This window comes from Temnothorax americanus, unplaced genomic scaffold (assembly GCF_048541705.1).
Source record: "Temnothorax americanus isolate GAGA-0224 unplaced genomic scaffold, ASM4854170v1 Scaffold44, whole genome shotgun sequence".
NCBI classification, from domain to species: domain Eukaryota; kingdom Metazoa; phylum Arthropoda; class Insecta; order Hymenoptera; family Formicidae; genus Temnothorax; species Temnothorax americanus.
The window spans coordinates 396,883-413,588 of NW_027509591.1; the positions used below are offsets into that span (position 1 = coordinate 396,883).

At 37.2% G+C, this 16,706-nt stretch overlaps 3 protein-coding genes and 1 pseudogene across 24 annotated transcripts in view; 1 reads left to right on the plus strand and 3 right to left on the minus strand.

The window, feature by feature from the left end:
* Nucleotides 1-16,706, minus strand: part of LOC143903155 (uncharacterized) — a 368,826-nt gene that overhangs the window by 220,327 nt on the left and 131,793 nt on the right. The window lies entirely within an intron of this gene.
* Nucleotides 1-16,706, plus strand: part of LOC143903171 (uncharacterized) — a 188,981-nt gene that overhangs the window by 15,213 nt on the left and 157,062 nt on the right. The gene's annotated exons all lie outside the window — the stretch shown is intronic.
* On the minus strand, nt 9,500-10,839 carry LOC143903184 (receptor-mediated endocytosis protein 6 homolog). Its single transcript, XM_077416643.1, has 3 exons — nt 10,809-10,839; nt 10,076-10,686; nt 9,500-10,007 (listed from the first exon to the last, which is right to left on the minus strand). Exons 1-3 carry the CDS (start codon nt 10,837-10,839, stop codon nt 9,969-9,971), a joined length of 681 nt encoding a protein of 226 aa, XP_077272769.1. The 3' UTR covers nt 9,500-9,968.
* Nucleotides 10,641-11,624, minus strand: LOC143903168 (brefeldin A-inhibited guanine nucleotide-exchange protein 2 pseudogene; annotated as a pseudogene). Its single transcript, XR_013258630.1, has 2 exons — nt 10,892-11,624; nt 10,641-10,778 (listed from the first exon to the last, which is right to left on the minus strand). The product of XR_013258630.1 is annotated as a brefeldin A-inhibited guanine nucleotide-exchange protein 2 pseudogene (transcript).

Below are 16,706 nucleotides of genomic sequence, written 5' to 3' on the forward strand. Positions count from 1 at the left end.
TTGATAATCTGTCGATCTCCATAAGAATTCATACGAAATTAAAAAGTTAATAACTTTTAAACGAGTCATACAATCGATCGCAAATTTAATACAGGATTTTGGGATATATAAGTGCACAATCTCTGTAAATTTCACTTTCATCCCTCTATTTTGACTTAAGCGATATACATCCTTAAGTAGTTTGATACATATTTAGGTTATTATTTTATAATAATAAATATTTGACCAATTGTGGTAAAAATATAAGACAAAAATTGTTATTGGTGTTGATTTCTATTAATTTATATATATATTTTTTATAAAAATATTCTTATATATTATTTTAGAATTCCGAATATACGGAGAAAGAAGACAAGTAGAGGTTTAGCAACGTCTGTTTAAAATAAATAAAAATGTCCAGAACTATTTAAAAAAAGTTTTTAAAAACTAAAACGTTTCACTACATTGATTATATGTTCATTTTTTTTTATTTTACCTTGTTAAAATCAACCTTGAGCCTAACAACCAGCCCTAGGGGTAGGGATAATCGTAACAAATCTCGATCTTCATAAAATTGATTTTTCTACACGTAATTATAAAATGTGGATAAATTTTATCTATACTATAATGTAAGTAAAGAATGTATTTACTTTATGAAAAAGAAAAAGTTTGTATATAAACAAACGAATCAAAGATATCAACACAAATGAGAAAATTGTTACGTTTGTCCCTGGTCTTCCCTACATTTACATGTAGAGAAGTTTTTTATATAATTTCCACACATATATTTACAAATGGAAAGTATAATTATCTAAGCATCATTAATTATATTCACTTTGTAAACCAATGCATTCTATACATATAAGCTTCATAAGAAGATGCTCTAAAAAGAATGCTACCAATGTGCGAATTTTTTAAAAATCTTTAGTTTGCTTCTCAAACGAGAATATTATTTTTGTTTTTTCGGACAAGTCATACATTTTTAACGTAGAAATTTTGCGCAAATTAAGAATATTAAAGCCATAAAATATAACTGACAACTTCAGTAAAATAAAATATTCAATAAAATAAATTTAACAGTATAAGATCAATTTAAATAGCAAATTGATGTGTAGATAAAACGAATCAATTTTCGTATTTAGACGTTAAATTTTATTTTATTTAATTAAGTAAAAAATAACTTTAAAGTTGAGAGATTATTATCAGAGGAAGTACTGCGAACGATGAAGTGCACATTCGTGGATGATAAAGTGCACGTTTGACGGGATACTGCATATTTATTATGCATTAATAGCTTTTATGTAACACGTGCATGGAAACTTGCAACATAAAATAGAGTGTGCAAGCCGTGCGTAATAATGAAAATTCCCGGGTGCGGTGACTGCACTCGCCTTCGGCTCGTGCGTCAACTCCGCACCCTTGAATTTTCATCTTACAGCACTTGTTACACAAATAACTATTTCTCATTGTTTCAAATCGTATTCATCAATTCGTTCGTTTGAAGGACAATATAATCATTATATATATGTCTTAGACTGACAATTGTTGTTATATAAACAGAGAACAAGCGCGTGCTAGCGACCGAGCACCGTAAGAAGCAGTACCGTCCATGGTGGAAGGATAAAAGGTGAAGCATTACGCATAATGGCAGCATGTGAGGGGGGGATCAAAATGTCAACTAATCAAATTTCACCCATTTGGTAATGCGCGTATTTCAAACGTGAATGACTAATCAGAAATAAAAACACAGTATTTATATTAGAACTAAAAATGTGTATTCATAAATATTAATATAAACTAATATTGTACACTAATAAAAACTAAAAAAACTTGATTTAAAATGTACCTCGCATATTCTTTCTGCAAGTAATTTTAATAAAAATGTATGTATTAAGAAATTTAGCTCTTCTTCCGCCTACATATGTACTGTCTATACATACATATCAGTAAATTACTTCCTTTAGCACTGAAATAAACTTGTAAATTTCTCAAACTTTTTTTGTTCATAACTTTTAAATAAGCAATGACCGCCGATTAAGTTATAAGGAAAAGTTACTTAGGATCACATCCTTGACAACATATGATAGGTCATTGAAATCGGTGAGATTGCCCTCTTTCTGTATAATTACCTTAATGAGAAATTAATCAGGACAGATACGCGAATCAGGATGCGTCCGTGCATTTTAACGAATAGGAGCAGCTTAACGTTGCTACATGTGTGGAGAAATATTAGGAGGAGCGCTTTATAAATAACAACGGCTACGCATAAATGTCGTTTATGTATAGCCGTTGTTATTCACTTAGCACTTCTTCCAATGCCTCGTCACGCACCTAATAACATGAACGTTAGGCTGCTCCTTCTCATTGAATTGCACGGACGCATCCTGAGACGGGATTCTGTAACTCCTTAACGATAGTTTTGGTATCGTTGCGTAGTTTTTTTTACCATATATAATACTTGTGCAACGATTTCTGTCGTTAAGAAGTTATAGAATCCCGCTACTGCAATTCGCGTATCTGTATTAAGTATAATTTCTCATTAATTAATAAAAAAACTTACAAAATGATAAAAGACTTTTCAATTCAATTTTTCCTGCTCTACCTGCCCACGAACAGTGGTCCGCATATTACATGATACTAAAATATATTACAATATTTTTGAAATACATGTATACTTCTCATTCTTTGTTCCTCCCTCTCTCTCTCTCTCTCTCTCTCTCTCTCTCTCTCTCTCTCTCTCTCTCTCTCTCTCTCTCTCTCTCTCTGTGCGCCTGAGAGGATGGTATCCCAGGGCGCTTAATAATAAATGTACGCTTTCTCTCTCTCTCTCTCTCTCTCTCTCTCTCTTGAATAAAATAAAATAACAATGCAAGGCTGAAATTCTGAATATACATTGTCTCCGACCGTTTCCGAATCTTCCCACGTTGTTAAGTTTCGCCAACTTTCTCGCACTATATCCGTCTTTTCGCATACATTGCCGGCATTTAAGAAACTAGATCAAGCACTTTTTCGCTTCTTTATTATTGTCCGCGAACAGTGTTCACATTATTGTTACGATTCTCACAAGAGCAGATCTTTTCTACAAATGATCACAATGATTCAGCAATATGCGTATATGCGAATACTTTTGCATTCTAATTCGTGAAAAATATCATGATAAATAAACATAATATACAAAGATAATATAGATAATATATAAAGATTGATTCCTTGCTGCATAGTCTCCCATATATAGGATACTTGTCTTTTAGCAGTATTTCTGTATTTTTATTTTGCATTAACAATAAATTGTAAACAAAATATCAGTTGAAATTAACATTTTTTTTTAGTTTATGCTAGAAAAAAGAAGATAATATATGTCCTGAAAATCTTTATTAATGTATTAATAAAAAGATTGATATTTTATTAACATTTTATTAAATTACTTTGTAAAAACAGATTGACATACATGTCTCTTACTACCTTTCATTGGGAGTGATTCGATGGGTAACAACCTACACATTTTATTATTGATCTAATTTGATACCATAGGACCCAAATAAGGTCTACTTTTAACGGCATATCAAGAGAGTCTATAAAATGGTCCCATTCCAGACACTTTTTGGTATTAATTCTACATAAAGCAATAGACAAGATATCAAATTTCGAATTTGTGAACTTTATAATTATGACTAGATGTCATCAACTTAGTTTGTAAGTAACGGTTTTATTATAGCACACTAAAGATGGCTCGAAAGATGGCCTTATTTCAGGTCAAAACGTACATGTCATATATATTATATTTATTTAAATTATAATATATTTTTTTAGTACGTGCATCTTCAGCTTTGTTCGTTAACCCCTTTTATCTTCTTTGTTTTTAATTTTTGAACCTTGATATATTATCTTTATTATTGTTTTTGAGATTATTGACTTGAAATCTGTACTTCAGATTAAAAAATTTTAAATAGCAGATCTAATATGGCGGCAAAAATAACTAAAAATTTTGAAAAATTATTTATATTTAGCGGAAATCTTATATTTATATTTGAGACTCCTCGCCAAATCTTCGTCGTCAGTTTTGGGTTATTTTGGGTATTAAAAGCGAGCTTTTTCGTTAAAGTATAACAAACATTTCTTTAATATTGAATCCACCATTTAAAGTTTCCAAATTTTAATTGTAAATTTAAAATCAAAAACTTAAAAAATTCGATCTTACGTATAAAATTTTAGTTATACATAAACCATGATTCAATTTTTTTTAACTTAGCCATTATTGCCATTTTTAAAATTTTTATTTCAGATTTACAATCAGCGATCCAAAAATCTCCACGTATATTGTATAAGATTCAGCAAAATATGTCCAAAAAATTTTTTGCAACAAAGGGATAAAAAGTTAAGAATTAAAATTTTGTGATATTTAATATTTCTTTTTCCTAATTAAAAGGCGTTTATAAAATATAACGTCAGAATGTTTATAAAAATAACATAACTTAAATATATCATAGTATCAGGCATCATGGCACATAAGACACGAAAGATCAGTTTTATTTAAATTTTCTCAATAATGGCATTTTTCGAAAATAATATTTGATATTACTAAATAATATTTGATATTACTAAATAATATTGTAGAACATAAAACTTAAAACGTTTAGTGATCGAACAGTTTCATCAAGTGTGAGAGAACAGATGAGATTATGCAGTTTCCAAATAATAACCTCTAATGGCATCGAGTTCACCGTGTTTTCTTCACAAAGAATAATGTCAAAAGTAAGCTAATTATAGCTGAAGGAAACCGCCTAAAGTGGGACTTCGGGTTAGATACACCATTAAGAAACAACATACGCCGTTAAAAAACAGTGCTACTAGTTTCGCAATTTTACGACATTTTTGGAATGCGATGCTCAAGAGAGACTGATTTGACATACTATCCATTTATGTAAAACACGTGCCAAGTATGGAAACAAAACTTCAAAGTCTTCAAAATATAAAGACTGTTTATTTCTCGAAACTATATCTTCATACAATATATCAGTTGTAAATACAAGGGTAAAATCATGCATTTCAAATTTTCAAAATACTGTAAGTGTAATGGATAGATAACACTACTCATCAAAAGAATGCACAAGAACAAAAGTAAATGTTTCTCATAAGCTTTTAAGTTAAAATATAAAAAGATAAAAGTTAACAAAATAAGTATTGCTTTTATTCGATCCTTACGTAATATATTAACAAAAAAATTGTCTGATTCCGTAGCACCGTCAAAAAATGAAGAGAATCTCACATCTTATACTCCACATGTGCGAATTTTGGGACACCCTGCTATAGAAATGGTGGTTTGATACGTTTGGTTTTCAGTTGGGATTTAATATAAGCAGGCCTCCGGCGAAGCAAAATCATAATATTTGCGACATATATCTTCGCCAGCAATACAACGCAAGGCTTACCCAACACCATTGCGATGCTATAAATATACAAAATATTTTCCAAAGTAAGATGTAAAGATGTATATTTTTCAAATATTAAAAAAATCTTTCAAACGTGAAACAATTATTGCTGATTGGGTCAAACATATTTTATTTTTCAAAACAATATTTTTAAAAAATTTTACAAATATTACTGAATATATTTATTTGCAATCTTTTAAAAATATTTTTGAAAAAATTTTTCTGGCGTTATCTGGCGGACATAGAAACATTCTAAAAATATTTTTGTAAATTATTTTAAACCTTCCTAAAAAATATTAAAAAAATATTTTGTGCTGTGTATGGGTGGCCGATAACAAAGAACATTTTTATAAATATTTTTAAAAGATTCTTAAAATATTTTTAAAAATGTTACCACAATAGGTTTTTAAATCATTTTAAAGTATTTCTAAAACCATTTTAAAATGTTTCTTCCAATATTTTTATAGAAATATTCAGAAATTTTTTGAAAACATTTTGTGTTGCATGGAAACGTAAAAAATTTGTTATTTCTCTTTCTTTCCTTTAAACCTCGAAAAATTTTATGCAATATAACTAAAAAGATGTTATCAACTAGAATTTTTGTACCTTAAACTTGAAAAAAAAATCACAAACTTGCTGTGATAATTTTTTTATAGTGATAAAACTATTTATTCTCTAACTTTGACGCCCTCTGGTGGGCAAACTAAGGCCCATGAAAATGAATTTACCACAACAGAAAAGTGAATTTACCATGTTTTTTCTTATAAAAAACTGAAGAGATAGGATAGGTGCGAATCAAAATCGCTTTGGTTATATCGGTAGTATTTATATTGTAAAGTACATACTTTTGCATATTTTTAATCAACAGAGATCGACTTGGCAAAGTGATGGAGTTTTGACTTTATTTTCACAATTCGATTCTTATGGTTTGGATACTGCCGCTTTGCGCCGGTCGGCTAGTAAATTATTCTTTCAAAGCAGTAACGTTTTTCTTCCTCTACATTCAGAAAGTTTCTCTTAGCAAATTCAGAATATGACAGATTATATGCTATTTGCAACTGAAGATATTGATATGATATTGCAGATATTTTAGAAACAACTTCAAAACTGCAGAAAAATCGTACATAATAGATAATGTCCAACCTAAGTTACGACAAAATAACTAATCTCGTCACATTTCGATTTTGTTGCAGAAAGATAAGACTGATCGCGAAGTCAATGTGCATCTTGTGCAATACAATATCGCGACATTGTAATGCAGACCAATCGGAGAAAACTGGGATAAGAAGAAAGCACTCTGGAATTTACGAGTCGCGTTGCATGCTTAATTTAACGCCTTATCACGTTCAGCGGTACGTTGGCAGAATAACAAATTTATTTATACTGGTCGTGTAAAGACATATCGCAAATAATGATAGATGCGAAACTTATTGTATGGATTAGTCTGCATAAGGCTAATAGGTGTGTAATTAGCAATAAATATTTAGCAACAAGATTAAGTATTTTACAATCAAGTGTGTATTTGGCATCATTTTTTTTACCTTTTTTGAAAAGGTAATTTGGTAGTATATAGAGGAAACCGGGGCATCATGAACCACGGGGTGCCATGGGTCATCGACTGTTTAGGGTAATCCAGAATGTTGAATCAAACATTCATCTAAACATTCTGTGACCTAAACTAGTATCATGTGACAGTTATTTCGTTGCCCATACTTCGTATCTAGATAGCAGTCATTAAAGTCCATAGTCTCGAGACGCATGTGACATAAATGGTTTTCGTGATGCGTAAATAACTTTTTCATTTAGAAACGTTTTAATATTGTTTTTGTAGTAAAATATACACGCACTAAAAATTAGGTGCAACTTTCTAGCATCTTTTGTCATTTTACTACTATACAGATAATCATGTATCATTTATTTTGCTTCCTTATAAAGGAAGCTTTGTAATGGTGAAAAATTTTTTTTCGAGATTTTGATGGAAATAGGTTTAGAATGTTCCAAAATGTCGAGAAATCATATTAGTAAAAAATGTCCGGAAGTATGTATGTATGTGTGTGTGTGTACGGATTTTTTTGTACACGCGTATACTTCTACAATTTTTTAGATGCCGGGTTGAAATTTTGCACACAAATAGAGTATTATAGAAAGTATGTTCTCCTCTAATTTTCTTAAAATCCGTCGACCGGTATGGATTTTAAGGTGTTTAAAGTTAAAGGAATAGAGAGAGAGAAATTGTGTAGGTGCGGCCATCTGAACCATTTGTGTTGCGGTAGGTCAGGCCCACGGTCGTATACACAGGTCTGGCAACTCCGGTGGTAGGGGGTGACTCACTTATTGAAGCTAGTCGGGCTACTAGATCGCAACGACAGCGGCGGCCAGACAATGAATTACAAAACGCGCCAAATTTAAGTACGGTTATAACGAGACAAATAAAGAACGCGATGCTGACTAGCGGGCAATAAATTCGTTGTACATGCAGGCGAGCACGATAAATATGACCGAGTCTTATTATACCGTGATTTTAAGTAACGTTTAGTCGAGTGTCTTTAGCTATGGCATGAGATATTTTGATGATATTGATGTTCGATTCTGGATGAATCATTCGCCAATGAATCATTGATACAATTTTAACATTCTCATGAATAATGTTTAAATTGTATCAGATTAAAAAAAACACATTACAGGTTTACATGGTAAAAAAAAAGTACAATATAACATTATTATATATAGAGCAGTTTATTTATTCGTCAATTTTGACAGCTTTTTTTTACAACAAATTTTTTGCTTAATTTTAAGTTTTGTTGATGAGCGTGTGTTGTCATCCTTAACCAAATGTAATAAACCAATGCGAAAGATAGTATGTCAGAAGCGTGATCTTTGCAAGGAAACGTAGAATCATACGTTGTAATAACGTCATCAAATGTTAACTTAAAAACATCCACATGATACGCATATTTTGCGAAGCATGCTTCTACGTGACGGATAAGATTAAAAAATCTAGGATTGGCGTGAATCAAGCCACCACAAGTTTTTATATCAATCAGTTTCGTTGACGCGTTCGGTACTGAAGCTCATTCGTATGTATTTGACCGGAAATGAATGTCCAGGAAAGAATCTACCATATGAAATCGTTTGTATTTTGTATGAAAACTTTTGAAGTGCAATTGAAAAGGTTTGTGAGTCATTCGTTTAATTGTAATTAATTAATTATTTTTACACCATGCATTTAGCCGAAATAGATAAATTAATAAAAGTTTTTATACGAAATCGTTTGTATTTTGTATGAAGAGTTATGAAGTGTGATTAAAAAGGTTTGTGAGTCACCCAGATAATTTTAATTAAATATTTATAAACTCGGTAATTAGCCGAAATATACATTTTTAGTTATTCATGGTAAAAGAAGAAGGCGCTAGTGTTCCCGAAGGTCTGTCTGCAATCAGAATTAATATGAACGTTTTAAAAATTATTTTATACTTAAATAAATAAATATACAGGCTAATAAGTCTGTAGCTATAAGCGATAGTTGCTAATTAAGTTTGTAAAGATGTACCAGCTGTGCAGGGTGAAGAGCAGGTTATCTCAAACGCCCTGCCACAACCCAATTAAAAGAGACTTAAATGTCATTACCGCTGAGAAGTACTTCTTGCCATTTAAGTTAGCATGTCAGAGCAACCGAATTGTCCATTGCGTTCCACCTTGAATTTTTTTTACAGTCGTTTATTAGGATTGCCCTACTTTTAAATTGAGCGCTTTTTAATGTATTATTATTATTAAACTACCGATATCAATATATTATTAGTAATTTAATATTAAAACTTGACAGAGTGACGTAAACTAATTCGCTCATAGTATTATAACAAAGTATTATGCGTTCAAATTCTCGAAAGCTAGTTTCTTTACTATGCTCTCTCTTTATGTCGATCGATTCAGATAAAAATCTCCAAAGTCTTTCTTTTTCTCGCGATATTCCTAGAGTAAAACTGTACAAAAACTCCACGAAAGTGGCGATATTTTTCACGGATCTGGTTTGAGTCTCGGCTCTTGGGGAAGGTACGCATGTAGAAAGAGTACGCCAACACAGTTTATCCTGCTAAAATAGTTATCAATCTCTATAAGTTCTTTATTGTTTACACATAAATTATAGAATATCTAAACGTTTCTTTTTTTTCGATGTCCTGTGAAATTGTACAATAGAGTTACAAATAAAGATAAAGCCACACTTTACGTATAATCTGATTCAGTCTTTGCTAATGTTACATAATAACGTGCGAAAGAACTAACAATTAGACTATTTAAGAGACTATTTAAGAATTTAAATTAAGATACTGAAAGCATAAAACTGTTTAGCTAGCTTTACACAAAGATATTGGTCTTCTTCTTTATGAAATCGTCAAATTATGATTATGATACATTTCTACATTATCACCAGCATCGAATCTAATCTTATTTATCGTGATACTCTTGAGAAACTGTTAATCCATTGTCTTAACTCGATTGCGGCGCAGAACTGCGTCCACCAATGTTGTTCCTCTCCCTCCAATCGATTCCCGTAAAAGCTGTCTACATATTGAACAGTCGATACAACGACGGCGGATTAGTCTGAAATTAAGCACACGTTAACAATAACTCTTCTTGCTAAAATCACAATTCTCTTTTCAATCGCATGCCTTGATTATGACATAGACCAGCACGGGAGTCAGATCGTCGGCAGCAGGTATGCCTCTTTCCGACGCCATGGAGAGGAGATTCATGATGGTAGTCGCGCAACGAAATACACACTGCAACTTATCCCTAGGAGTCTTATACGCCGATATCACAGCCAATTCAGCCTGCGCCCATGACCAGTGGCATTCGTAATGATGAACTTTTAAAATGTGTAGGTTCTTGTGATTTGGATGAGTTACGACCTTTGCCAACTTTTTGATGTGACCGTGAAAAAGCTGATCCCTATATACATCTCCATCTTCATTTAGATAGAGCGCATTGTGGTGCAGCCACCTGGCCACGTCCTCCGGCGAAGTACCGAGCAGTCCTTGCTCCTGCAAGTACTGCACACCCTTGCCGGGCTTCCAACTAAAGATCTCGATACCGGCCTCCCATACCTCCTTTTGTTTCTGTACTTCATACTGCTCCGGCGAGTCCGGCACTTCCTTGTTGCCAGTCAGACTGGAGACTGGAATTGGCCGACGAGAGGCTGCCAGCGCTGCCGTAACGCGGTAGCGGGGTCTCCGGCATCGTATCCGATGGATGTGACAATGGTTGCTGATCCGCTGGCACGCTGGGATTTACGTAAAGATCCCGACTCCACTCCACCATGCATTTCAGAATAGACACGAGGCACTCGAGACCACGAATGCGCATGGATTTCTCCTGAAAGAGCAAGACACTAATATTACAAACAAAACTTTATATTGCTTGTTTCGAAAAACATTCTCTGTTCCAAATAATACACCTATCCTGTCATCCTCTTTCTTATAACGCACCTGATTTGGCGATGCACCTAGCTCCAGAGCTTGACAACCTTGAGCAATCTTAGAGAGATCATTAACGAGCTTCTCGAAGAGATTCGCTGCTGAGATCGCAATCGTAGTTAACGTAGATGTCGACGACGCTCTGGGCATCCGCACAGATCCTCGTAAGCGCATGTATGACCATCCACTTGTGCTCAAAAGAGCTGCTACAGGTCTCGAGGATGTTCATAAAGATCTCCTTAAAGAACACCTCAATCTGCATCTTGAGGTGCATCTTGAAACGGGCGAGCAGCGCCAGGAACAGCGCTAACGACAGCTCGAACACTTCCGGCACCAAAGACACGCCATTCTTCGACAGCACGACACATAAGTACTGTTTAATGGCGATAACAAACATCTCGTTAGAGCACAATATTGGACCGGCATTCTGCAAGATTCCCAGAAGTAACTGAAGCGACAAGATCTTGGAACGGAGCTCGTGCGATATTAGATCGGGAGTGCCGTCCGGCAGCGGTTTCATAGAGAGCTTGCAGAGAGCGCGAAACACCAGGACTGCATCATTTTGCAGCACATGGGTGAATTTTGCAGTTACCATGTTGTCATTCTCAGCGGCTGCCTCGTCACCGTTGTTCTCCGGACTACCGTTCTCCAAACTGACTTCCTCTTCCAATGGCACCACGGATTTTACTACATCATCAAGAATACTCTTGACAATTGTTTGAGAATCAATGTTATCATTACTAGGAGCATTCTCTGGACTAACCTTGGCTTCAGTTTCGCCGTTCGCTATGACAGAACCCTCCTGCTGATGTTCCCCATCAAGCCTCACGATCTCTTCCTCCGCCTGAGTCTCCATTCGCGCGAAGATCACGTTGATCATCTGCGTGAGAGTCGCACGGGCTGTTGTTTGATTCACCAGGTTGCGCGACGCCAAGTAAACGTTGTAAACAGTACGAATTGTTTAACAGTACCGTACTCTCGTGTACCTCCACACCTCCGCTGGCTTGTCATTACAGTCAGCAGAGCTTTAATAATCTGCAGCTGCACACCCTCATCGGTCTGTGGACCGGTGAAGCAACCGCAGATTGTCTCGACAATGCGCACAATCAGCAGCTTGTTAGGCTCCGTTGAATCAGGCACATTGCCAGTGAGATGGCTATATGCGATTAACTTCTGCAGGCAGTCCAGTGCTGTGTCACCACAATCCGTAGTGACTAGCTCTGACATGCTGATTCAAATGGCAAGAAGTACTTTTCAGCGGTAATGACATTTGAGTCGCTCAATTGGGCTGTGGCAGGGCGTTTGAGATAACCTCTTTACCCTGCACAGCTGGTACATCTTTGATCTCGTTACGGAGGTCCTCTGCAAGACAGAATATCAGTCACAAACTTAATTAGCAACTATCGCTTATAATTACAGGCTTATTAGTCAGTATATTTATTTATTTCACTATAAAATAATTTTTAAAACGTTTATATTAATTCTGATTGCAGACGGACCTTCGGGAACACTAGCGCCTTCTTCTTTTAACATAAATAACTAAAAATCTATATTTCGGCTAATTACCGAGTTTATAAATATTTAATTAAAATTATCTGGGTGACTCTCACAAACCTTTTTAATCACACTTCATAACTCTTCATACAAAATACAAACGATTCCGTATAAAAACTTTTATTAATTTATCTATTTCGGCTAAATGCATGGTGTAAAAATAATTAATTAATTACAATTAAACGAATGACTCACAAACCTTTTCAATTGCACTTCAAAAGTTTTCATACGAAATACAAACGATTTCATATGGTAGATTCTTTCCCGGACATTCATTTCCGGTCAAATACATACGAATCTGAAGCTCGACTACAGGAATTAATTTTCACAGCTTTTATACAGGTTTCACACGAGTTGTAAATTTTTAGAACCTACTTGCACAAATATCTTACGCCTTTCATTGTTATATTTTTCCGCATTGCCATCACTTTATGTTTCTCAACTGGGTTTGAAGTGCTCCGAATGCGAAGCAGCGTTTTGCGCTTATTAAACCTCACTTCCTTTTGTAACTGCAGTTTTCTTAGATAACTGCAATTATGACACCTCTTCTTTTTTGTGATTAGAGAACATTTTAGAGCAAGGCGAAGGAAAGGTCGGTGATGATGCAAATGCCGAGGGAGATGGCTAGCCACAGCAGCAATAGCGTCGTTATAGGTTACGTCGTCATTATGACGGTTATTACTGTGAAGGACGGCGTTCCGGGCCCAATTCAGCGTAGGAAGGAAATAATGCTGGCAAAGGTGGTGAGCAAGTAGTTGAGAAACTGTTGGATAAACGACGTAGGCACTCAGATTAGATTTTTCAAAATTATTAGCTCAGCGGCTATACACGTAACACGACCGTACATTGAACCACTGAACTAATGATATAACGGCGGCCACGGTCGAGGTACAACCGTGATGGCGGCTGTATACTAGATAGTAGCGACACGTGGTGGCGATATCATAAATTAAAAAACCTGCTTGAATAAGTGTGCTACCCCCACCACTAAAATTCGGCCCGAGTTGCCAGACCTGTGTATACGACCGTGGTCAGGCCGTTCAGCGTAGGCCATGTATTACTACGCACGCGAGACGCCGACCGCGTTGCGTCCCGGGCAAGAGAAGCGGCGCGCAGAGTGTTATACGGCGCGTGCGTGAGCATGTCGGGAAAGGCGCGCAGCCCGGCGAACGAGCATTCGTCATTCGTCTTCCGGCAGTCGTAGAGTAAAGTCGTGTCCGTCTACTAAGATCGGTTTTCGAGTACATTCTTTCGAGCGGATTTTTATTCGAGATACGTAGTTGCGAAGGTCATTCGGAACCTATAATAATCAGTTATTGGGCCGTTAGTACATCATATTTCCGAACGCCTAACAAGAGACAGTGTTGAGACCTGTAATCGGGATGGGTAGCAAGCACGTGGTCTCAGCGTAATATCAGATACTCTTTATTCGTACTTGTACTTCGAGCGCCAACCCTCGACTGACTGTTACAAGAGAGAGCCCTCGCGGATGCCGGATAGCCCAAGATGGATGCCCCGGGCATAGGTATACTATTATATAAAAAGATCCAACATCTCTCCCCCCCAAAAAAAATTCCTTGAACATTTGAACATTGGAAGAGAGACAAAATAAGAAAAAAAAATTAATTAAACAAGGATTACTCGTCCCGGCCTGGTTAATGTGATGGGGAGCGATCCGGCGGGACCCCTTTATTTGTGCGGGAAGAGCGACGCAGGCCCACTTTTGCTTCTCGGGTGTTCCGGTGTGGAACCCCTTGAATATCGAGTTCCTGAGTGTTTTCGCTTGCGTCTTCAGGGTTATCGTCGTCTGATTCTTGTTCTAATTCTGGGTGAATTTCTGGTTCAGCTGCTCGCTGCATCGTAGCAAAAAAATCAAAGTCGTCGAGTAGCGTATTGTTTCCGTTATCCAAGTAGGTAAAACGCTTCTTCAGTTGGTTTGCATGCGCCTTGACCTCGCAATCGCCCATTGGTATCTGAGCACGGACGATGTAACCAACAGTTCCACATCGCCTAACAATTGATCCTGGAGTCCTGGAGGAACAATTGAGCTGGAGTCCATTTCCAGCTGTTGTTGGAAAAAATCTTGACGAACACATCTTCACCGGCCTCAAACTCCTTTCACTTGGCGCCATGGTGTTCGTTGAACTGCAAATCCATTCTCATGTTTCGCTTATCCAAAAATTCACTACGTGGCTCTAGCAAATCCAGTTTTGTCTTCATTTCACGGCCCGTCATCAGCTGGAACGGTGACTTTAGCCCGAGAGCAAATGAAGGCGTGTAGCGGTAACACAACAGGAACCTTTGAAGAACTCTGTCAGCATTTCCTTCTCCATCGAGTTTCTTGAGCCCTGTCTTCAACAAATCGACAAAACGCTCGGCTTGGCCGTTTGACTGCGGGTGATACGGCAGCGTTTTGATGTGGTAAATACCATACTGCATGCAGAAGTTTTCAAGTTCCTTCGATACAAATTGTGGTCCATTATCCGAGACCAGCGTGTCGCAGAGTCCTTGTCGCGAGAATACCTCCTCAAGACATTCCAATGTCTTCGTCGTCGTAGCTGCTGTCATTCTGAAAACTTCGGGCCAATTGGTAAGCGCGTCGACGATGACTAAATAATAGAATCTATTTACTGGACCAGCAAAGTCGATGTGGATGCGCGACCATGGGGCTCTCGGAATCGGCCATGATCTTAACGTGCACTTAATCGGTATCCTGGAGTTAACGGCGCATTGCTCGCAGCTTTTGACAACTTTCTCGATGTCGTTGTCAATGCCCGGCCAGTAAACTTTACTGCGGCCGAGCAGTTTCATGCGGGCCACTCCTGGATGTCCAGCGTGCAGTTCCTTGAGAATCATCTGTCGCGCGGTAACAATCCGGGACAACGATGCGATCGCCAAGAAAAACGCAGCCCCCGATGGCAATCAACGAGTCTAGGGAAGAATTTAGCGACAACCGTATCTTGGATTTGCTTCAGGTGCTGCGGCCAACCATTCTCGACGTATGAGAGCAGCTGCTTCATCACGTCGTTTTCGCTGGTTTCGACCTTCATGGTCTCGAATGTGACCGGAAGGGTTCTTGCTGTTTCGATGGCGAAGCATCCGGCGCTGGCGTCTTCATTAACTAGAAAATACATTCCGAGGGCGCTTTGAGTACACTGGAAAAATTTTCCTGCACAGCTCCGTCCTTCCCGCTCGCCTCTATGCTCACCCTCCTTGGGTCGTTTATAATTTGTTCTTTTCTCGTACTCTCGTTCGCAATTATTGAAGCGATGACGACGTCCTCGTCCAATCGCTCATGCTTCTCGATGGGTCGCAAAATGAAGTCGGCATATGCAAAGCTCTTGGTGTTGACGTAGCGGATCTCAAAGTCGTAGGCGAGCAAAATAAGTGCATACCGCTGCAAGCGGCTAGCGGTGAAAACGGGAATGCCTCCCTTCGATCCGAAGATGGCAAGAAGTGGCTGATGGTCTGTTTGGAGCTCGAACTTGCGACCATATATATATCGGTGGAACTTGCGGACTGCAAACGTCAGAGCCAAAGCTTCCCGTTGAACTTGTGGGTAGTTTCTCTCAGCTTTGCTAAATGAGGATGCGGCATGCATGACCGGTCGACGAGTCCCATCTAGAATTTCATGAAGAAGCACCGCTTCTCCATACCATAGCTTGACGCGTCCGCTGCCACAATGATTTTCTTTGACGGTCGTAGTGTGTAAGGGCCAAATCGGAAGTGAGGACGTTCTTGATTTTTTTGAAAGCTTCCTGATGAGCTGGCTGCCACTCGAACTTGACGTCAGCACGGAGCAGCTCATTTAACAGTCCTCTGAGATCCTTTAGGTGCAAAATAAATTTTCCATACCATGTTACTGCTCCGAAAAAGGCTTGAAGTTGCTGAATGTCTTTCGGCGGTGGAATACGCTTGAGTGTTTAAATTTTCTCAGAGTTCGGTCGTATGCCATCGGCATCGACGATATTGCCGAGAAATTCTAGCTGCTTTTGCGCGAATGAACATTTCTTGAGCTTAAGATGAAAACCGTAATCCTGAATGCGTTTTAGGGCTTCAAAAAGATTCTTTTGGTGGTCCTCTTCATCGACTCCTCCAATGATGAAATCGTCTATGAACAAAAATACACCTTCTGCACCGCTCATCATTGTGTCAACTAATTGCTGGAACGTTCCTGGTGCTGTCTTGATGCCAGGTTGCAAACGGTTTACTTAAAACAAACCACAGTGTATATTGATCGTCATCAGTTTTTTGGCCTCATCGTCGAGTTCCA